Genomic DNA, 24049 nt, shown 5'->3' with positions numbered 1-24049 from the left:
GACAGCGGGGTGGGGGCGTCAGGGGAGGCATCTCCTAGTAGACAGGAATGGTCAGCATGAGTGACTGAAGCTGAAGATGTGATAAGGAGGTTTCAGAGAGTCAAGAAACCCCAGATACGCTGGCGTATGATTCACCGGGGAAACAGTATTGTATCCATCCCAATGATGAGATCTGTTACTTTCATTTACAAATAGATGGGGGGGGGGAGGTCCTGAAATCACAAAATTGATTTGAATACTGTTCTTATTATTAATAGTTTAATAAGTTCCAAAGTCATGAGGACATGGCTATTTTCGTAAGATTTCTACTGCTCTGCTGGAAGGCATTTTTATTTTAGCAATTCTCAGCAAAAACAGTGTGTACTGTTAGTAAGTGTGTTTTGGCTTCAGCCAAGGATAAGGAGCCATGTTGTCCAATTTAGGAATATTGTGTCAGTCAATCTGGATTGTCTTGGTACGTGTTGTAACTTTCTGCCCAGTGGAATGCCCTGGAAGATTTGATAGGGCTGGGCAGGATGAGATTTCTGAAGGACAGTAGTCTGGTTTGGGTCTTTTGGCAGATGTGGAGAGAAAAGCACCAGGAATTCAGTGCTGTGAGTAAAGCAATACACCCAGCTACTACAGAAATGAGCTCCAACATTTATGTGCATATTTAGACTGCTTTAACTGTTATGGGCCCTTTCATCTTTCCTGTTGACTGATAAAGTTGAAAAATTGGTAAATGTGCTTTCTTTATGCTGGTGTATGATCTGCCATTTCTTGGCAATTGATCATTGTGAGCAGTATTTACACAGCATTTGCTACAACCAACGTTGCTTAATTCAGAACATCCCAACTTTCCTATTTTGTTGAACCCCAAATCATACTGACCCTAGGTGTATATTGCTGATGAAAGGTGGCCTTCTCACCGCTGAGTCACATGGTTGTTAGCAGAGTTGGCTAACAAGCCAAGTTTGTACATGAGCCCTGGTGAGAGGGTTGCATCAGTTCGATGTAAGTAACTGGTGAGAGCCTTAAAGGACAGGGTTAATGCTTGGCAGGGGCTGATTAGGGACAGTGAGCATGGCTTTCTTTGTATGGGGAAAAAGCTGTCTCATTAATTTCGTTGTTCAAGGAGATAAGAAAATTGATGAAGACGAGTGATAGATGTTGTCTATACAGACTTTAACCAAGCATTTTGAGAGAGTTATACAGCACAGAATCAGGGCCTTCAGTCCTACTTGTTCTTACCGATCAAGATACCAACCTAAGTTAGTTCTATTTGTCTTTATTTGGCCTATGTCCCTCTGAATCCCTTCCCATCAATATACTTGTCAAAAATACCTTTTAAATGTTGCTATTGTAGCTCCCTCAACAACTTTTTCTGTATTTTGACCCATATGCACACCACTCTCTATATGAAAAAGCTACCCCTTTAAGTCCCTTTTAAATCTGGCCGCTCACCTTAAACACTCTAGTGTTGGGTTCCTTTCTTTTGTTCCAAGACTTTGTACATTTACCCTCTCTATGCCCCTCATGAATTTACACACCTCAATAAAGTTACCCCTCAATCCAAGGAATAAAATCTTAATCTGTCCAATTTTTGCTTATAACTCAGGTCTTTGAGCCTTGACAACATTCTCATAAATCGTCTTTCTACTCTTCCCATATTAATGATATCTGTTCTATAACAGAGAGCAAAATTATACACAATACTTCAAGAGCAGCTTTAGCAACATCTTATATAGCTGCAACATAATGTCTTACTCAGTGTCTTGTCTAAATTCAGCATGCCAAGTGCCTTGTTCACCATCCTGTGATACTCATTTCTGCACCCTTAGGCCCATCTGTTTCACAACACTCCCCAGTGTGCTACAATTCACTGAACAAGTCCTTCCTGGATGACTTCTCAAAATGCAACATCTCATATTTCTCTGGATTGAATGCCATTTGCCATTTCTCAGTCTATTTACATAGCTGAAGAAGATCCCCTAGTAATTTTCGATAATTTTGATAATTTTCTTCTCTATGATACCACCCATTTCAGTATCATCCACAAACTTACTAAATGTACATTCTCATCCAAATCATTCATATAAATGTAATGCCCTGGGTCATATTTTTTACTATTATGCTGTTCTGTGCAAGCTGCTTCCTTGGGTTACTGTTGAAGATAAGAGATAGGAGAATTGTGTGCCATCCAATTAGGATGGCCAGATTAAGGGGAGGTTTCTCTGGTGAAGGACACTAAGGTTGGGCTTGGGGCTTTTGTTTGAGAGGAGATGAAGAGAGAAAACGCAGGAGAGAAGATGTCATAGGATTCGACCTGGAGCTGGGCCATGATTCAACGAAACCTGGGGTGAGATCAAAGAAGGATCGGCAACGGGGAAACCCTAAGCTCCAACTTCAAAAGTTACGATTGTGGAACGGAGGTTTGATAAAATGGTGGGCAAAGACTTTGTTTTAGTCCAGACTAGTGCTGACATAACGGCAGTGGAACTGCCTGATACTACTGGGGCCCTTGGAGAGGTGGGGCCGTGGGCTGTCCATACTTCCCGGGAGGAGAGGATTGAAGCCCTGAGAGACGGGGGTCGTGTGAGACAAGCTGGGGAGAAACACTCTGTGAAGAAGGGAAAGTTCACTGCTGAGAGATTCAAATTTGGGGACTGCCCGGTACCTGCAGGTTGGAAGAGGTAGTTGATAGAGAAGATGTTGAAACTGGAAGATGTCTTTTCTACTGATGAGTTTGATGTGGGTTATTCCAAGAACACTCGTCACACTATCCAGGTGACCGAGGAAACCCTGTTCAGAGAAAGGTCGTGGTGACTGGCCCCTGCAGAGGTAGAAGACGTTCAGCAGTATTTGTGTAAGTTAAAGAAAGCTGGGATCATCACTGAGTCCAGAAGTCCCTATGCATCTCCAATAGTAGTGGCCAGGAAGAAGAATGGGAAGGTACGGATGTGCGTGGACTATAGGACTCTGAACAGGTGTACCATCCCCATCCAATATACTTTCCCAAGGATTGAAGACGTACTGGCCTGTCTGAATCCTGCAAAGTGGTTCAGTGTGCTAGACTTGAGGAGTGGATATTACCAGATCCCATGAGTGAGGCTGACAAGGAGAAGGCGCCATTTACATGTCCTCTGAGATTCTTCCAGTTCGAAAGGATGCCCTAGGATATATTGAGAGCCCCTGCCACCTTCCAGCGTGTCGTGGAAAAAATGGCGGTGTATATGAACTTGGTTGGGTTATTGGTGTATCTGGATGACCTGTGTGTTTAGGTCCACCTTGGAGGAACATGAAGCAAGACTACTGAAGGTGTTGGGTCACCTGAAAGCTGAAGGGTTAAAACTTCCTCTGGACAAGTGCCAGTTCTGCAAGATATCTGTCAGCTATGTTGGGCACATTGTTTCCTAGCATGGAGTAGCTACGGATCCGTCTAAGATAGAGGTGGTGACTGCCTGGGAAAGGTCTCAGACTGGGCGCACTTTGCACTTGTTCCTTGGGTTGTGTGGGTGCTATCAGAGGTTCGTGAAGGACTAGGCGAAAGTGAGTCACCTTTTAAATCAGTTTCTGTATGGTTACCCTCCCTTGGGGAAGAAAGGGAGGAGGACAAAAGGAGAGAAGGGTAAAGATTATCTTAGCCCTTTGGAGCGAGATGGGATGTGAAATGTGAAGAGGCCTTTCAGTCACTGAAGGAGCTGCTGACACAAGTGCCTGTGCTGGCTTTTGCAGACCCCCAATTGCCGTATGTAATGCATACATATGCCAGCAGAGAGAGCTTAGGGGGTGTCCTGTAGCAGGATCAGGGCACAGGATTGAGACCTGTTGCATTTGTCAGCCAGAGTCTGTCACCCTCTGAGGAAAAACTATCCCACGCACAAGTTGGAGTTCCTGGCATTGAAATGGGCTGTGATGGATAAGTTGAGGTCCTGTCTCTATGGTGCCAAGTTTGAGTTGAGGACGGACAACAATCCCCTAACTTATATCCTGACCTTGACGAAATTGGAGGCCAGAGGCTATCGGTGGTTGGTAGCATTGTCTGCCTATGATTTCAGCCTGAAGTACCGGCCGGGAAGTAGTTACATTGATGCTACACACATAAAAGTTGCTGGTGAACGCATCAGGCCAGGCAGCATCTCTAGGAAGAGGTGCAGTCGACGTTTCAGGCCGAGACCCTTCGTCAGGACTAACTGAAGGAAGAGTGAGTAAGGGATTTGAAAGTTGGAGGGGGAGGGGAAGATCCAAAATGATAGGAGAAGACAGGAGGGGGAGGGATGGAGCCAAGAGCTGGACAGGTGATAGGCAAAAGGGATACGAGAGGATCATGGGACAGGAGGTCCGGGAAGAAAGACAAGGGGTGGAGGGGGACCCAGAGGATGGGCAAGAGGTATATTCAGAGGGACAGAGGGAGAAAAAGGAGAGTGACAGAAAGAATGTTTGTATAAAAATAAGTAACAGATGGGGTACGAGGGGGAGGTGGAGCATTAGCGGAAGTTAGAGAAGTCGATGTTCATGCCATCAGGTTGGAGGCTACCCAGACGGAATATAAGGTGTTGTTCCTCCAACCTGAGTGTGGCTTCATCTTTACAGTAGAGGAGGCCGTGGATAGACATGTCAGAATGGGAATGGGATGTGGAATTAAAATGTGTGGCCACTGGGAGATCCTGCTTTCTCTGGCGGACAGAGTGTCTGTCCCTCTGAATATACCCCTTGCCCATCCTCTGGGTCCCCCCCCTTGTCTTTCTTCCCAGACCTCCTGTCCCATGATCCTCTCGTATCCCTTTTGCCTATCACCTGTCCAGCTCTTGGCTCCATCCCTCCCCCTCCTGTCTTCTCCTATCATTTTGGATCTCCCCCTCCCCCTCCAACTTTCAAATCCCTTACTCACTCTTCCTTCAGTTAGTCCTGACGAAGGGTCTTGGCCTGAAACGTCGACTGCACCTCTTCCTAGAGATGCTGCCTGGCCTGCTGTGTTCACCAGCAACTTTTATGTGTGTTGCTTGAATTTCCAGCATCTGCAAAATTCCTGTTGTTAACATTGATGCTGTTGCTTTATCCCGGCATGCGCATGAAGGGCAGGACAGGGACGAAGAGTGGGAGAGTGTTCCTGCCCCAGGAGTGAAATCCATGTGCCAGTTTGCCATCATGATGAAGGCAGAGAGAAGACAAGGGCAGGATCAAGCAGCAGGTCAATTGGGAGCTTCTGATGGCACCATTCCACAAGCTTACTGTAACCTGACTGCTCTGAAGACAAACCTATTGCCGGAATGGAGTCCTGGGGAAGTGGCAGATGCTCAGTGAGATGATCTGGGCATCTGTCAATAGAGCCAGATGCCAGCAACATGGCAAATGCCTTAGTCATTATGGATCGCTACACCAGATATGCACAAGCTTTCCCTACCAAGGATCAGAGGGTGTTCATGGTGGTCAAAGTGTTATGGGAGAAGTATTTCATTTATTATAGCCTCCCCAGGCGGATACATAGTGATCAGGGATGGGACTCGAGAGTAGGCTTATATGAGTTACTGAGCATGCTTGGAGTCGAGAAGACGAGGACCACGTTTTATCACCCACAGGGTGATCCCCAGCCTGAGAGGTTTAGTCAGACTTTGCTAGACATGCCCAGAACCTTAGAAATCAGCAAGAAGAACAAGTGGAGTCGATATATTGGACATCTGGTCCACTGCTACAGAATTCCTTCTCTCCCTGGGGGCTCGTATCAGACCTCTATCAGCAGGTTACATACAGCAACGTTTATACAGTTCAAAGAGGCCATCATTATCCATATATGGAGTTGTTTTCCAATTCTTCGTACAAGATTGTACAGAGGGCCAGACAAGGAAGTAGTCAGCCTTGGAGTGTTTGTCAGACAGACAGAGTCAGACCGTTCTATCCTTGATTGAAACTAAGAAATAGTATAGCAAATCCACAACCTAACAGCTGCGCTAAGCTGAAACAAAGGATGCAACTTATGCTAACAGAGTACAAAGTCCTTGAAGGTCAATTTATCATTACGTGATAAACTTTCACAATAGGTGGTCACTTCGACAACGAGATGCAATACATGGCCAAAGGCATCTTAAAATGCAGACAACGATCAAAATTAATACAATCAGACTTCCGAAATGCAAAATCAATCCCCAGAAGTCCCCAAATATATTGAAGAGCCAGGGCCATCCCCCTTTCACAAGCCTTAAATCGCTCAGTCAGTATAGCCCTGCGCATACACTGGATATCACTCACATCAGTAGTCCCAGAAATAAGATGGTCAGGACTTACAATCATGTACCCAACATCTTGTCCTATTATCCAGGTGTCCAAGTGTTTCTCTCCTTCAGGATGCATTATGTCCCCAGCTTTGACTTCAGTGGTGTCCCAATCATCCCTCAGAATACATTGCTCTGTGCTGTTGTTACTCAGAGTACTGGCTGGTTCACTGTAATGGTCTAATGTTTTTCAGGATCTCCACAGGAATTAAGGACGTCATTCACCGTCACAACTTGGAACCGTCCCTTGTGAAAGCCCACACCACCATCTGAACACTTCTTACTTGGGCAGCTCATCTTTGCTGCTCTGTCGGAACTTTGTAGCGTGATCCCCATCTTTGTTTCTTGTGAGTTGTCTGATAATGTAACTTCTGCAAGCTGGGTTTTATTTAATATATTGGAATATAGTTCATGCGCGTGGCCAAGTGGTTAAGGCGTTTGTGTAGTGATTTGAAGGTCACTAGTTTGAGCCTTGGCCGAGGCAGCGTGTATGTCCTTGAGCAAGGCACTTAACCACATATTCCTCTGTGATGACACCGATGCCAAGCTGTTTGGGTCCTAATGCCCTTCCCTTGAACAACATCGGTGGCGTGGAGAGGGAATACTTGCAGCATGGGCAACTGCTGGTTTTCCATACAATCTTGCCCAGGCCTGCACCCTGGAAACCTTCCAAGGAGCAAATCCATGGTCTCATCAGACCAACGGATGCCTATAAAGATAAAAGTTCATGCTGATACGTCTCTGTTTCCAAAACTGTGACAGCCTTTCCTTTGTTGCCTGTATAGTCTGTGTCTCTTCACTGTTTTTATGTTTTGAATTTATGCAGTGAGGTATAGTATCCCCTTTGCCCAGTTCCCATTGTTGTTCTGCAACTATGTCAGGAGTTTTCAGGAGATCCAGCTTTGAGGCCATTTGCAGTGTCTGTAGCCGAACTTTATTCATTGGCATTGTGGACTGAACCCACTCGCTCTCCCTCTTACTGCAGCCATCATATTGTGACTTAGTTACTCGAATCAATGCAGAATCACAACTTCCATTCTGTATATTTGTACATTGTTTTGTATCTAAATCTCTAAAAAAGATTCCTCAATGGATTTATATGCATGGGAAATTGTGGGTTCCCCATCTTGTTCTTTGTAGTCAAACAAAACTCTGCATCTTTCTGTGCAGTAGCTGGAGATGGGAAAACCTTCAAAGTACTATTTACACACTGTATTGTCTTCATACTTTTCAGCTTCCTATTCTCAGCTCCCTTCACAGGGCTGCATAGCTGAGACCCAGAAGTAGTCTGCTTAATAGCCATTAGACACTCTTCTAGAAGACTATCGGAGGAAGCCTCTGTGTCTTGGGATGCGGTATCACCTTTCTCTTTAACCAGGGTTCCTTTCCATTTCTTTGACCTCAGAGCCCCATTGACACTAGTAAATCTTTTACCAGGCAGCTTAACGGAACAAAGAGTCTCACAATTTTTCAATAGACTTTGCCTCTTTTTGTTCTCAGTAAACCTATATTGTGGACCCGGTTTCTCATTTTTGTTATCTGAACAGCTCAAAAAAATGCTGAGATTCAGCTATTATATTTTCCTTTGATCGGTTAAAACTATGATGGCGGACTGGTATCATAGTGGGTACTGCAATCTGATTCATTTGTGTTTCGGGAACAGTACAAATTTCTACATTATTCACTGGATATTCAGGGACCGCTTCTCTGATATTGGGAGTGTATGGGATACTTGATTTCACTAAATTCTCTCCATTGCTGCTTTCCAATTGACTTGAGTCCATGGGGAAAGTTTTTATCCCTTTTGTTTCATCAATTCCATTTCCAAATGCAATTTCCTCGAAGTGTTTCTTTTCCACCAATGATGAATTTTCCTTTAGTCCAAGAGAGTCCTCCTACTCAGTTCCTTCAGTAACACGTTTGCAGTCTGTTCGATATGTCCACCGAGATTGCCCTTTTAGTTTCACAGCCATGGTAGTGGTCAGTAACACCTGATATGGTCCTCTCCACCAAGGTCTGAGTTTCCCTCGATCCCAGTTCTTGATCAGGACAAAATTTCCAGGCTCAATCGTGGGGTAGTCACCTTTAGGCTGGGTTTCGTCTTCCTGGTAGGCCTGTCGTACCTGCGAATGCAAGCTTTGGAGATTTTTAGTTAATTTGCATAAATGTTTTCCCATCTCCTCCCCCAGGGTATGCATATCCATTTGGGCAGGTAAGCTTTTGGAGAGGAGCGGCACACAACGTTGGGGTCCCCGTGGGGTTCTCATGGGTTTCCCGTAAATGATTTCTGCAGGTGATAACCCCGTCTTGATGGCGTGATTCTCATATGGAATAGGGCTAAGGGTAAAACCTTCAACTTGGTCAATCCAGTTTCTTGTGTAATTTTGACCAATTTACCTGTCAAAGTACCATTGGCTCGTTCCATTATGCCGGCTGCTTTCGGATGATGGGTACAGTGGAACTGTTGTTTTATAGCAGATTCTTTACAGACCCCCTCATTTATTTTGGCAACAAGATGTGGCCCATTATCCAAGCTTATTATTTCTAGCAGTCCATAGCAAGGAATTATTTCTTTTAGCAATATTTTCACAACAGTCATAGCGGTATTATTAATTGTAGGAACAGCTTCAATCCATCTGCTAAATACATCTACTATCACTAAGCAATACTTATTACAATGTACTCTAGGTAGTTTTATAAAATCATGTTGCAAACAAGAGAAAGTCCCACCAGGCAAGGAGGTGGTTCCAGAAACACAAGGCATTCCCTTTGCAGCATTCATTTTTTACAAATTAAACATGCTGTGGCTCATTTTTTAGCTGCCTGCTGGAAGCCAGGGTGCCACCAAAATTGTAATAATGTATTAACCATTCCCTCCTTGCCCAGGTGTGTACAATTATGTACATAATCTATGAAAATGGGTAAGAACACAGAGGGAACACAGACCTGTCCCAAAGGGGTTACCCATAAATTGGTCTGAGGTTCAAGGTGGCAACCCATTTGGGACCATAGTTTGCGCTCTCCTTCAGGGACGTCCCCCTAGAACATACGTATTTCCCCCATATCTGGCATAGCCGTCCTTAGATTTTGTCTAATAGGAGCTTTCTGGGATCCCGAGGGGACTAAAAGTGTGGGATTCAAGGCTGTCTGTTTGGCCGCTGGGTCAGCCCTAGCATTACCATTATATCTCATCAGATTCCCCAGTAGGGGCTGAACGTTTAATAATAGCCAAAACTTGAGGTAGCTGTAGAGCAGTGAGTAAGTTGTTTATAAAGGTAGCATTACTAATGGGGTGGCCAGAGGAAGTCAGGAATCCCGTAACTCCAAATGCATAACGGAAGTCTGTGTAAAAGTTCGCACTTCAGTCTGTTGCTAGGATACAGGCACGAATCAGAACAAACTGCTCAGCCTTCTGGACGGAGACAGCTGTTTCAAAAGAGGCCTGCTCAGTTACTTCACTGTCCACCATTATTGCAGAGCCAGAACATCGTTTCCCTGCTGGATCCACAACCATCTTCCGTCGTCATAAAATGCTGCCTCGGGCTTGAGGGGGTATTGTGGAAGGGATGGGAGAGTCTGTCCTTCTTTCATGGTGATCCGGATGAGTTGGGGGGGGGGGTGCAGTTGGTGCGGCAGACTTCATGGCCTGAAATTGCCCAGAGATGTGGTAAAATGCCTTGGGTTTGTCAGTATTAAAAGAGTGTCTTACCAGATGTCCCATCTTCACCTCCGTCTCCTTACAGTATCGGAGTTGGCCCGCGGCCGAGTCTTGCCATTCTTCCTCTGTGCTGGAGGCTTGTTTCATCAGGGTGTAGGCAAGGAACCCTTGGTTCTTTGGCTTGAACCCAGGGCGAACCCTAATGTTGGCACGGGAAACCGCCAGTCCTGTCTGTCACCAAAGGGAACCTGGAACTTCAGTCAGTAATCCACTGCCCTCTTTTAACCTCTCCAATCACCGTGACTGGAAACTTGTGTCCCTCAAAGGGTGCATAATATTGGCTCTCCTCAGTTGAGCACCCAGTAGGATCATAGCACAGAGTCACATGAAGGTCTGCCTCTGGCAGAAGGGGTTCAAACGAAGTGGAGTCCAGATTAAGTGCCCACCACTGTGGGGGGGGGGGAGGGTGAATTGGTAACTGGGGAAGCTGTTGGTTGTTCACTAGTCCCAGGGTGATACCCTTGTCTGTGCATAGAATCTTGACTTCCAACGGACATAACAAGTCTGTCCCTGCTAGATTACACCCCAGAATGGTGGTAGCTGTAAATAAAACCTCACACTAGGTCCCCCTGGAATTCCACCTGCAGTGGCTGGGTACGTGAATACGTGCGTTCCGTGCTTTGGTTCCAATTTCTGATCCCCAGATATAGCCTGCTCGCGTCCTTCTTCCCGCTGAACATATTCACCTTTAATATTTAAGACATGGCGAGAGTAAAGGCAAACAAATGAGGTAGCAGCAAATTTCACTTTTGCCCAGTAACAAGCATTATTGCATTTAGTTGTAGCTATCATCCCTTTCATCGGTGAAGAGACTAGAGGTGTATAAGATGATAAGAGGCACAGATTGAGTTGATAGTCGGAGACTTTATCCCAGGGCTGAAATGGTTAATAAGGAGACATATGTAATACTCAGGCTCGCTCAGCTCATGTTCGTCTACGAAGAGCAGCCTTCGGCCCCGCCAAACTTTTGTGCGGATTTTGTGTAATGTACAAACCCATTGTAACTGTCATGGTCAGGTCCATGAAGTCTGCATTCCAGTTCATGGTCCAGTCCGTGGACTCTGGACTCCAGGTCTTCCGGCTGTCCTTTGTTTCAGTTGGGCTTAATCATAGGCACCTGATGCTCGTCTTGTGGCTGGGAATATAAGTGGCCCTGGGATCAAGTGTGGTTGCTGCTTCAGCTCATCAGTATCCACTTGGAGCACCCTGTTGGTGGAAGGCTAGAACAGCCATTCATGATCTCTAGGCCTGGTTAGAGGACCACTACTTCACAGAACCTGGTTGTCTCTAGTCGGAGCAGTCATCGTGGTGTGGATTTGGCCGATTCTGGGGCCAGCCAAGGTTGAGCTCCCTTCCTGTCCTTGCCTTCGTGGGGTAAGTCAGGCCGTCCTTGCCGTTACCATGTGGCTGGATCTGTCCCTTCCTGTCCTTGCCTCCATTGGGTTAGTCCGGCCGTCTTTGCCATCACCCTGAGGCTGGACTGTTCCCTTCCCCTCTCCATCTGAATCCCTGACAGTTTCTTCGGCGGTTTTCCTCGGCAGTCATCCTGGCCCCGCATCCTAGTAAGCATCCCAGCCCGGTGTCCAAGGAAGGGGCCTGGCCCTATGCTGTAAGGAGTAGTACCTCGTCCTGCCCAGGCAAGCATCGAAGGAGCCAAGCCTCGTCTAGTCCTGTAGCCAAGCTTCGAAGGACCCAAGCCTCGTCTAGACCTGTAGTCAAGCCTCGTCTATTCCTGTAGCCAAGCTTTGAAGGACCCAAGCCTCGTCTAGACCTGTAGCCAAGCCTCGTCTAGTCCTGTAGCCAGGCCTCGAAGGACCCCAAGCCTCGTCTAGACCTGTAGCCAAGCCTCGTCTGGTCCTGTAGCCAGGCCTCGAAGGACCCCAAGTCTCGTCTAGTCCTGTAGCCAGGCCTCGAAGGACCCCAAGCCTCGTCTAGTCCTGTAGCCAGGCCTCGAAGGACCCCAAGCCTCGTCTAGTCCTGTAGCCAGGCCTCGAAGGACCCCAAGCCTCGTCTAGTCCTGTAGCCAGGCCTCGAAGGACCCCAAGCCTCGTCTAGTCCTGTAGCCAGGCCTCGAAGGACCCCAAGCCTCGTCTAGTCCTGTAGCCAGGCCTCGAAGGACCCCAAGCCTCGTCTAGTCCTGTAGCCAGGCCTCGAAGGACCCCAAGCCTCGTCTAGTCCTGTAGCCAGGCCTCGAAGGACCCCAAGCCTCGTCTAGTCCTGTAGCCAGGCCTCGAAGGACCCCAAGCCTCGTCTAGTCCTGTAGCCAGGCCTCGAAGGACCCCAAGCCTCGTCTAGTCCTGTAGCCAGGCCTCGAAGGACCCCAAGCCTCGTCTAGTCCTGTAGCCAGGCCTCGAAGGACCCCAAGCCTCATCTAGTCCTGTAGCCACGTCATGTTCTCGCCTACTTCCGGGGTCCAAGCCTGAGTCAAGACCCAGGTTCTGGGTCCTTGTCCAGTCTCTGGCTTGGACTCCAAGCCCAGGCTCCTAGTTCCCAGTTCCTCATCCTGGTCCCGCTTTCCTAGCCCAAGTCTGTGTTCCTGTCCCAGCTCCTAGTCTGTGCTCCATCCTGTCCCTAACTCTAGTCCAGTCCAGTTCCCAGTACTTCAGTGTCTGTGTCTTGCATTTGGGTCCATTCTGAACGTGCCCCCTTATGACAGTACCTGGACAAATGCGCACTAAGTCTTTCACCACAAGATTCGACACCAAACATGTCGCAGCCATCACCTGTTGCTGGCCAAACTGTCGGAGTCGGGCTGCGTACTGGTCGAAGCTGGTGAAGACTCTTCACTTGTTTTCTGTAGATGAGTCCTGCGTATGCCCAGTAGGAGGTGATTCGCCCAAATATCCGTTTCAATGTGGACGGAGGTATTTTCAAAAACGCCTGGTGTGGAGGCTTATCGTTTTTACGCGAAACCGGTGTTTTCAAAATTATGCGGTCTAGTGTGGACGTAGCCTGATTTCCCTTTGGGGTTGATCGGGATTCGAAAACCCGATCCCAATAATATGTCAAAGTTCATCGCAGTCGATTTCGATCATTGTCAGGCCAATCCATTATTATTTGTTTTAATCATGTTGGGTAACCTAATTGGTAAGCATTGGAGCAGTAAGGCATTAAACTGGGGGACAGATTCCCATTTTTAGAAGCTTGGCTTCCTGTGAAAGTGCTATAGCAGGCCACAAGTCACTCCTGACAGTCTGGTCCCGATTTCCCAGGCTTAGGTTTACATTCAAGTACTTTAGTGATAGTTACAGGTTGTTGGAGAGCCCTCTCCTAGGCTTGAACAATCTGGTCTGTCTGTTCATTTTCATTATGGATTCCCGCCTGTAACTTCTGATAGGTTTGGTATCTTAATTCTGCCTTCCATTTCCGCCCCTCATCAGCTGAGAGAAACATGCAGCAGAGACCGAATAAATCTTGCGGGGTCGCATTATACATTTGTATAGTACTGCGGACATACTAAGCAAACTGTGCTGGTTTTTCCTTTTCTGTGTGGGGCCTGATTCGTGATCATTATCGTATCTTGAGGCTTCCAGGGTGCTTACACAGTAATTACTGAAGGCTGTCGCTCCTCGGCTGCTTGTGGACTGGGCAGCATTCGGGTGGGCAATTGTCTTTGTGGAGCCATTAACTCTGGGGTTTATTGGCTCCTTCCCTCCCCGTCTTGGAATAATCTTCAGTATTCCCTTCCTGGATCTCATGGTATAGAGAGCCTCCCCTTCCCTGCCGCCGCTGTTTTACCCGAGCGGCCACGGTATCTAAGTACTGGGATGATTGGGGTTCGGGAGCACTGGGTGCACTCAGCCTCTGGTAAGGTGGGGGATAAGGTGCGTGCCCAATCCTCATCACGGTCACTGTCCTCAAACAGGGTCGGTATGCCAGACATAGGTTCGGGATCCCGTATTGACCCTGGATCTTGCACGCAGCACTGCCGATTTAAACCTTCCTGTCTGTCCATATCTGTCTTTGCCTGTTTTCTTTGTCTTTCTCGTTCTTTAATCAATAATTACCACTTTTTTACCTCAATTCTTTTACCAAATTAAATTTACTGCTTGTTCACAAGAGGTCATATCCCAAGTTCCCTTTGGTGGCCACACACCGTTTCCCAGTTTCTTTGTTAGCGCTGCACTTAACATCCAGCTAGACTGCAGGGGAGTCCCTTTCCCCTCTGTTTGGCCAAGCGTCTGTCCCGTCCTGTGCTGGTCAATTTCGTGGATCAACCGCCTGTCGCCCAATTAGTTACTTCAATTTACCAGATCACTGCCACTGGCCCGCTGGGTCAATTAGAATAGACCAGAGTCGGTTACCCCTTATCTAATTACCAGGTTCTGCCACCAGCCCCAAAATGTAATAGGTTGCTGCCACTAACCTGCTGCCCAGTCGTTGTGGCCGACCCAAAAGAAAAATGTAGTAGATCACTGCCACTAATCTGCTGCCCAATTCTTCAGCACCCGTAGACTTTAATACTCACAAAAACAACTGCTTACCTTATTCTCCCGGTCCGGGTGGTTTGTTGGATCCCGGCAAGGTACCAGTTCCTCTGGGCGAGGGACAGGAGTTTCGGACATGTAGAAGGGACAGTCAGAGGTAAAACACCTCAGGGCGCCCTACCACCCGTTATTACTCACCCGCAACTCTCCGTCACTTACTCAGCCCAGAGGGACTTACCCCATGTTGGGATCCGAGTCACGGCACCAAATGTAAACTTAAATTCGTCAGATCAATAATCACACCACAGTTCTTTACTTTATCCTTTTCACCAGTTTATTTGTTCGAGCTCAGCCGGCGAGAGGCTCCAGAGCCAAAACACCGAGAGGGACAGAATTCCTTCTCTCCCTGGGGGCTCCTATGGGACCTCTATCAGCAGGTTACATACAGCAACATTTATACAGATCAAAGAGGCCATCATTATCCATATATGGAGTTGTTTTCCAATTCTTTGTACAAGATTGTACAGAGGGCCAGACAAAGAAGTAGTCAGCCTTGGAGTGTTCGTCAGACAGACAGAATCAGACTGATCTGTCCTTGATTGAAACAAAGAAGTAGTTTAGTGAATCCACAACCTCACAGCTGCACGAAGCAGAAACAAAGGAGGCAACTTATGCCAACAGGGTACAAAGTCCTTGAAGGTCATTAACCCCTGCATCCCCAATATCCTCAAAAACTTCATCAATAGGATTAGACCTGGAGTGGCGCCATGATCGATGAAGCCCGCGGTGAGATCAGATGAGGATCGGCAATGGGGAAACTGTGAGCTTCAACTTATGCACATTAGACTGTTTCATTAAAATGGGCCCTTTTCTCTTTTTTAAAAATTCTTTCTTTACTAACCTTTAGTCAATTTAAGAACTATGAAGCTAAATCTTTTAATTGTAACAGGGTAACGAATCACACAGCACCCACACAAACGGGGTTTTGGGGTGGGCTCACACCTCAATCCCACACGTTTGGCTGGGGCCGGAGATCGTCTTCCCTAGATTTACACAGCTGACGGAACCAGACTGTTTCATAAACAATAAACAATCCACTAATTCCATGAATCACAGGCCTCTAGTCCCAGAAACAACAATCCACCATCTAAAACAAAAGAAAATCTGCAGATGCTGGCAATCCTAGCAACACACAGAAAATGCTGGAGGAACTCGGCAGGCCAGGCAGTATCTATGGAAAAAGGCAGTTGATGTTTCAGGCTGAACCCCTTCAGCAGGACTGGGGAAAAAAAACTGAAGAGTAGATTTGAAAGGTGAGGGGCGAGAAAAACCAGGCGATGGGTGTAACTTGGAGGGGGAGGGATGAAGCAAAGTGCTAGGAAGTTGATTGGTGAAGGAGACAGAATGTCAAGAAAGAAAAATGGAGGAGGGGGAAAGAGGAGCACCAGAGGGAGGTGATGGGCAAGCAAGGAGATAAATTGAGAGAGGGAAAAGGGGATGGGAAATGGAGAAAGGTGTTGTAGCGTTAATGGAATCACCGGAGAGACAGAGTCACTGGTAGATACAAAGCAGCTTCTTTATTCGACACAAGAAGCAGGCATCATACGGATGGAAATGCTCTCAGTAGAAAGGTCTGCTAGCCCAATGTGGGCTCGATATTTATATGCTAAACACTAAGGCAATTGCTACTTAAAAAGCTATAGATAATGCTTCCTTTTGAAGCTACATACAAACATCACACCTTCTAACTTCATCCTTTCCTTCTGACGCCAACATGTCTGGGTGGTATCCACAGCCTTTAGTTAAATCCACAATACATTTGTTTGGCATTTTACGTGCTAACATAGAAGACAATTAATACTTAAAATATAGATAATACTGTCTCCGAAACTACAGCATCAGGTCAAACTACAGGGCCAGAAGCATCTGGTATTCACACCTTTTCAGGAAGCGCATCGTTGTGGACTCAAACCACAGTACTTTGTCAAATAGAAATCTGGTGGCCAAAGTTATTTAAGTGTAAACGAATCATCTACCAAAAAAACTCACTCCAACAAAAGAGTGGGGGGGCGGTGGGAGGCAATACTGAAAGTTTGAAAATCCACCATTTCTCTGCTTCCTATCATTGAGGCAATTATAAATCTAGTTAAAACGCAAACAACAGGAATTCTGCGGATGCTGGAAATTCAAGCAACACACATCAAAGTTGCTGGTGAATGCAGCAGGCCAGGCAGCATCTCTAGGAAGAGGTACAGTTGACGTTTCAGGCCGAGACCCTTCATCAGGACTAACTGAAGGAAGAGTTGGTAAGAGATTTTTGGACTCCTTATGATCTAACCTTCCAGACTCACCTGCTATACAGAATTTTGTCAAAGGTCTTGAGAAAGTCCATACAGACAAAAGTCCACCGCTCTGCACTCATCTATCCTCTATGTTACCTCTTCAAAAATAAATAGATATGGCAAAGTCCCCCATGTTAGGATGCACAAAGTTAAAGATTCAAGGTGAGCTGTCTAATTAGATCCAAAATTGGTTTGGTATTAGGAGGTAGATCACGATGAAAGGATGGTTTTCTGATAGGAACTCTGGTCAAAGTTAAAATTCAGTTTATTTCCATATACACATATGCACAGGTGCAATGATAAACTTATTCTTAGCAGCATTACAATACAAGGCATACGCCACAGCATTCACAAGAAAATTATGTAAATTATCCAAGAAAGAACACAATTAGGATAAAGCCAAGTCAATTCCAATTGTAAGTGGTCAAAGCACTGTAGGGGTCCATACTGAAACCCTCATTACTTGTGATGTTGTGACTAAATCCATCATTAAGAACCCTGATCACCCAGGACATGGCCTCTTTTCATTGCCATCAAGGAGGAGGTACATAAGAGTGTGAAGGCACACACTTAATCTGAATGGACATTGAACCCATGAGCACTTCCTCAGTAACACACAAAACGCTGGAGGAACTCAGTAGGCCAGGCAGCAACTCTGGAAAGGGTAGTTGACATTTCAGACTGAGACCATTCAGCAGGACCTCACTACTTTTTTTTTGCATTACCTATTTAATATAACAATTGTATATATTTGCACATTTATTTTTACTGTAATTCACAAATTTAATATACTAGTGATATTAAACCTGCTTCTGATTCTCTTTGCTTAACATGTAACAGCCTATTTTTATTTCATGCTAACACACTTCTTCCAGTAACCCGAGTACTTAATTTATGCACCAGCCTTTTATGTGGCACTATGCCAAATGAGCTTTTCAGTCTTTCACTACCGGATCCTGGACATTTTCCATTTCTCTGGCTTAACACCAGCTCTTATCACAGTGCATGCCCTACTTCTCAATTGAATGGAAGTACAGCGGATTTCAGTTAATTGGGACACATTGGGAATAGCCTAATTAAGCAGCTGCCCCAATTAGACCAATAGTTAAAAAGGTATAAAAAGAGAAACTCCTAATTAATTAAGTAGCAAATTATGTATTTAAATGAAATACAGAACAAATGAGAACACTACAGTACTATAAAATTCTGTATTAGTTTCTAATAGTAATCGATGGAAGAATTAATTCATTGTACGCTGACATGCTCTTTAGGTTGACTGTAAATGAACAAGACCAGCTAGACGCAGATAGTGGACTGCCTGCAAACAGAACACTCAACAATTGCATCCTGCAAATATTAAATTTCATTGTAACATTCAAGATGATTGTTGATGCCTTCATATTCTTTGTTGTTCCTAACGAAGTAGTGAATTTGCTTCATTTTCACACCCAGCCATTTCTGATATCTCCAAGCCTGAATGCTTGAAACCACAGTGAGCAAACCAGTCCTACCCTATATTACTTGACAACTACCAGTGACAAAAATCACTGCCTTTTAAACACAAACAAGAAAGTGATGCTATTTAAAAACTTCACTCTAAGCAGGGTGTAATGTCTAACAGCCATACAATGAGCATGCAACTGACGCTAGTTAGAAAATGTTCAGCAACAGTCTCCTGCCTCAATCAAGCTGCACAGTATCCCAAATAAACAAAACAAATCCTGGCTATTTTCTCATTTTCTTTTTATTCTTTAAGAGTTGTCCCAAATAAGCAGCTGCTCCCTGATTAACTGATGGCCCAATTAACTGGAATCCACTGTTGGACTAATAAATGGAAACAGTCTGTTTTCCTTCACTTCTTCAAGCAGAGAAACAAAAAAAAAATGCTAAATCTGTTCAAGTAATGAACAAAACTATAAAATTAATTAAAATACATCATCACAGACAGTCCATGCAATATATTTATAAGAGTGTTATTTTACTGGGCTCCATACTTCCATTGACTGAACGAAATGTTCCTGAAGAGTTACATTCTATTTCTGGAATGTTTTCTTTTGGATTTGAATGCACATTGTATGTCCCTTTATTTGACTTCGCTAGGGATGCACTTGTGTCCTTGTCTGTCTTTGCATAACCTCCACAGAAAGTTAGAAACACAGGCAGAAATACAAGACCATGAACTGCCCCAAAAGATATGACAAGAAACATGATTTTGAAAAATGTCCTGAAGATGTAACTTCCTGCAGCAGCCAGCACAACCACACCCAGTATGGTTGAAAATGCTCCCTGGATAATGGGATACCCAAGAGCATATAGTGCATCAATAACTCGTTCATTGCAACTTCTTTTGCCACTTGAAACAAATGCATAGGAAATGTGAGCTGAAAAATCCACTGAGAAGCCAATGCAGATGACCAGATTAATCATTGATATGGAATCTAAATTGACACCCCAAAAAGCCATCAACCCAGTTACACCCACTAAAACTGACGCTGTTGCAAATGTGACCCAGAGAGAGCAGACTGGATTAGGTATTAACAATAAGGCGATAAGAAGCATAGCAAGGGCCGCCACAACTACATTCTGTATTGTGTTGGATACTATAACAAGATATTGATCAAAATAGATAAATGCAGGGTGATATACCAGCAGGGGAATGCTACATTTCTTTGCCAGATCTCTTAATTCAGTCAGTAAGTTTTTTTCGGCAACTGAACTGTTGACATTCATGGTTTGAATGAAAAAACGTGAAGCATTAATGTTCTGTTCATTTTCTGAAATGTCAATATCTTGTTTGAATGCAGGGACGAACTGAAGGAATTTTGTTAAGTTTGTCATGAACGTATCTTGCTTGTCTATATCTATATTGTTATTTCCATATACACTAACGTAGGTACGAAGCCAGGACTCTGACAGTTCACGATCTACATATGAGAGGTTTTCAAATCTCTCCATACAGGTTTCAATATCACTCCGCACAGTGGAATTCCAGTAATCTACAGACTCAGTGACAGTGACCATGATTCGTGGTCCATACTCCGAGAAAAAATTTCTTTCCGCATCATAGAATGGAATCACATATGAATCATCAATGGCCAGATTTCTGAGATCAATTCCCTCCTTGATCTGTAAACAGCCATAAATACTGCCAGCTAAATATCCCAAATACAGGAGAACCACAGCTGCCTTGGTCCATCCATTGGTGAGGAATGGACCGTAATATTCCTTAAAGAAGTAGTGGACTGGATGTTCTGATTCGGCACCTGTTTTTGGATCATAAGCCCCACCTACACAACACATGGTGCTCAGTGTAGATTCTCCTGGTTTAGGATCTTTGTCAACCTTTCTGAATGTCAGCCAGTGCCTGTTACTGGCTTCCCTTCTCCCATTCAGTGCAAGAACAGCTCCAAAAAATGTAATGTTATAAATAAAGCAGAACAGAACTGTTGTACCAGTGTAAACACAAAATGATTGCACAGATCGAAAAGGTGTCAGGATGCCAATATAAAAGGCTAAAACATCAGTCAATGTGGTGATTGTGATGGAAACAGCTGCTTCAGCATACGTGTCTGCCAAACGTTTTTCAACTTTATCTTCAACTTTTGTCTTTTGCCAGCCTGAAAGCATAACAAACATGTCGTCCACACCGATACCTGGAGATGTGAAAATATGATTAATTAGTTTGACACTTAATACCAGTGAAATACCTCAAGTGAATAAAATCTCACATTGTACTGTCATTATCACTGGAATAACATGTAATGTTTATTAATAGAGCTTGTCAAATACATTACAAGCATATAATAGAAATTAAAAACCATATTATTGTAACAAGATGCAAACAAGATACCACCAAGTGCTCTTACTAAACTTCTTCCAGACAACAGGATTACTCTGCAATATTTTCTTGGTAAACAAACATAATGCTGCTTTTGATCAGAAATTGATATATTGAAGGAACCATTGTAGGCCATACAGCCAAGCACTACAGAAACAGGCCCTTTGACTCACTGTGTGTCTGCTGACTGTCAGGTACCCATCTGTTCTAACTGGGTTATGGATAGGACTTATCTACAAGTCCTCAACTGGAGCAGGGCTAATTTTGATTATGTTATACAGGAACTTGCAAAGGTTGATTGGAAAACACTATTTGCTAGTGTAAGGACATATGGCAAGTGAGAGGGTTTTAAAAGTGTGTTAGGGGAAGTCAGTGCCAACATATGAGTGGTTAATGTATGAAGAAGCCGGTTGGTGGCGTAGTGGCATCAGCACCGGACTTCGGAGCGAAGGCTCCCGAGTTCGAACCCAGCCGGCTACCTTGCACGCTTTCCATCCATGGAGCGTCGAGCTAGCAACTTGGCCTCGTAAAAATAAGAAAGCCTGCTAAATAAAAACGTCGCAATGACGGTGTCCCAATGACTCCACTCGGAGTTAAGGGCTTTCTTCCTCTTCTTCTTCATGTATGAAGAGCGTTTGATGGCTCTGGGCTGTGCTTGCTGGAGTTCAGAAGAATCTCATTGAAACTTATGATTTATTGGAAGGCCTAGATAGAGTGAATGTGGATAGGATATTTCCTGCAGTGGGTGAGTCTTGTGTCAGAGGGCACAGCCTCAGAATACAAGGATGTCCCTTTAGAACAGAGATGAGGAGGAATTTCTTCAGCTGCTCCCGAGTCTTATGGACTTGTTCCTGTTAAGAGTGAAGAAAAAGGCTGACAGGGATAACGAGGGATACTGCAAGGGCTCAGAAGAGGAGAAAGGAGAAGATTTTATATATATATATAGTATTGAATTTAGACCAATTTGTAGAAATTTGTTTTCACTTTGACACGAGTCTTTTCTGTTTATCAGTGTCAAAAACTGAAATTAAATCCATTGTGATCAATGTTGTAAAACATGAAAACTTCCAAGGGGTAAATACTATATATATGTATTTACCCCTTGAAAGTTTTCATGTTTTACAACATTGATCACAATGGATTTAATTTCGGTTTTTGACACTGATAAAGAGAAAAGACTCGTGTCAAAGTGAAAAGAAATTTATACAAATTGGTCTAAATTCATTACAATAATTAAATACAAAATAATTGATTGCATAATTACTCACCCCCCCAATCAAGTCAGTATTTAGTAGATGTACCTTTGGCAGCAATTACCACCTTGAGTCTGTATGGATAGGTTTCTATCAGGTTTGCACATCAGGACACTACAATTTTTCCCCATTCTTCTTCAGAAAACTGCTCAAGCTCTGTCTGATTGCATGGTGATCATGAATGAACAGTACTTTACAAATCCTGCCACAAATTCTCAATGAATTGGGGTCTGGACTCTTAGACTTGGCCAGGCAAGGACATTAATTTCCTTGTTTTTAAGCCATTCTTGTGTAGCTTTGGCTTTATGCTTGGGGTCATCGTCTTGCTGGAAAACAAATCTCCCAAGTCTCAGTGCTCTTGCAGACTGGTTCAAATTTCCTGCAGGACTTTTCTGTAATTTGTTGCATTCATTTTACCCTTCACAAGCCTTCCAGGGCCTGCAGCACTGAAACATCCCCACAGCATGATGCAGCTACCACTGTGCTTCATGGTAGGGATAATGTGCGGTATTTGGTTCGTACCAAACTGAGCATTTAGTCTGATGGCCAAAAAGCTCAATTTTGGTTTCATTAGAGCATAGAACCTTGCAGATGACTTCAGAGTCTCCTACATGCCTTCTGGCAAACTCTAGCTGAGATTTCATGTGAGGGTTCCTCCTCCCCCCCTCCCCAACAGTGGCTTTCTCTTTCTTACTCTCCCATAAAGCTGTGACTGGTGAAGCACCTGGGCACCAGTTGTCATTAGCGCAGTCTATCCCTTCTCAGCCACTGAAGCTTGCAACTCCTCCAGAGTTGTGATAGGTCTCTTGGTGGTCTCCCTCACTAGTTCCCTTCTTGCACGGTCACTCAATTTTTAAGGCTGGCCTGTTCTAGGCAGATTTACAGCTGTGCCATAATCTTTCCATTTCTTGATGATTGACTTAACTGTACTCCAAGGGATCTTCCATGACTTGGAAGTTTTTTTGTATCTATCTCCTGACCTGTGCTTTTCAATAGCCTTTTTGTGGAGTTACGTGGTAAGTTATTTTGTCTTCATGGTGCAGTTTTTTTCCAGGATAGTCATCAGCAGTTAGACTTTCCTAATACAGGTGTATTTTTACTGCAATGAATTGAAAAACCTTGGCTGCACACAGGTGATTTCCATTTCTCTAATTATGTGACTTCTGAAACCAACTGGCTGCACAAGTGATGATTTGGTGACATATTAAAGGGGGTGAATATTTATGCAATTATTTTGTGTTTTATACTTGTAATTAATTAGCCTGTTTTCACGTACACGAAAGAGTCTTTTTCTGTTGATCAGTGTCAAAAAAAGGCAAATTAAATCCACTGTGGTTCAGTGTTGTAAAATAATAAAACATGAAAACTTCCGGGGAGCGGGGTGGGGCGGGGGTGGGGAGATGGTGAATACTTTTTATAGCGCACTGTTTGACAGGGTTAGGCAGATGTGATCAAGTGAAATCTTTGAGCAGTTTAAGGGGTATGGGACTATATCTATGAGTGAAATTACAAGTGCAAAAGGGGAACATGAGATAACTTACAGGAGATTCACAAAAGATTCTACAAGAATATATTGAAAGCAAGTGGTTAACTAGGGAGGGAAATGGTCCCCTTAAGGAGTAATGTGGTTGTCTGTGTGTGGAACCATGGGAGAAGTCTTAAATATTTGGCAGTGAGAGAGCAAAGATTTAAAAGGGACTTGAGGCAACTTTTCCACAGTGGGGTGTGTGATGTGGAGCTAGAAGAAACTGTAGAGGTGTGCACATTTTCAAAGTTTAGAAGACTTATGGACAGAGCATGAACAGGGATTCCCAACCTGGGGTTCGTGGACCCCTCGGTTAATAGTAGGGGTCCATGGCATGAAAAAGGTTGGGAACTCCCAATTTAGAGTTATATGGCAAAATGCAGGCAAATAGGACTACAAAGGTAGACATCTTGGGCTGAAGGACCTGTTTCCAATCTGTATAACTATGACTCCAATTTAACAACAGTTGTTCTATAATTTTTTTGGTGATTTGAGTGCTTATTCAGATACTGCCTCCATCACTTTCTCAAGCAGTGCTTCCAAGATAACAACTACTACTTGGGTGATAATTGCTTCAAATTCTCCCTTTTCTTTTGATGTTTCACATTAAATTTATGCAATATGGTTGTAAATATCTCCATGGGGGAAAAATAGTGTTTATTTTTGCTCTCTACCCTATCTGTGCTTCTCATAATTCT

General features: G+C 44.4%; 1 protein-coding gene and 1 pseudogene across 2 annotated transcripts in view; both read right to left on the bottom strand.

Moving 5' to 3' along the window:
• Positions 1 to 6021: 6021 nt before the first annotated feature.
• Positions 6022 to 14531, bottom strand: LOC134343773 (uncharacterized; annotated as a pseudogene).
• A 2452-nt stretch (positions 14532 to 16983) lies between these two features.
• The window catches only part of LOC134344460 (patched domain-containing protein 3-like), a 38919-nt gene continuing 31853 nt past the window's right edge, over positions 16984 to 24049 (bottom strand). For both annotated transcript variants that reach the window (XM_063044289.1, XM_063044290.1), the window contains exon 4: positions 16984 to 20388. In XM_063044289.1, coding sequence (XP_062900359.1) covers positions 18698 to 20388 — 1691 coding nt within the window. In that variant the 3' untranslated portion in view covers positions 16984 to 18697. The remainder of the gene's footprint in view (positions 20389 to 24049) is intronic.

Source organism: Mobula hypostoma, chromosome 3, assembly GCF_963921235.1.
Source record: "Mobula hypostoma chromosome 3, sMobHyp1.1, whole genome shotgun sequence".
Classification (NCBI taxonomy): Eukaryota; Metazoa; Chordata; class Chondrichthyes; order Myliobatiformes; family Myliobatidae; genus Mobula; species Mobula hypostoma.
Note: the sequence above shows the minus strand (reverse complement) of the source record. Positions and strands in the feature narration are given on the sequence as shown.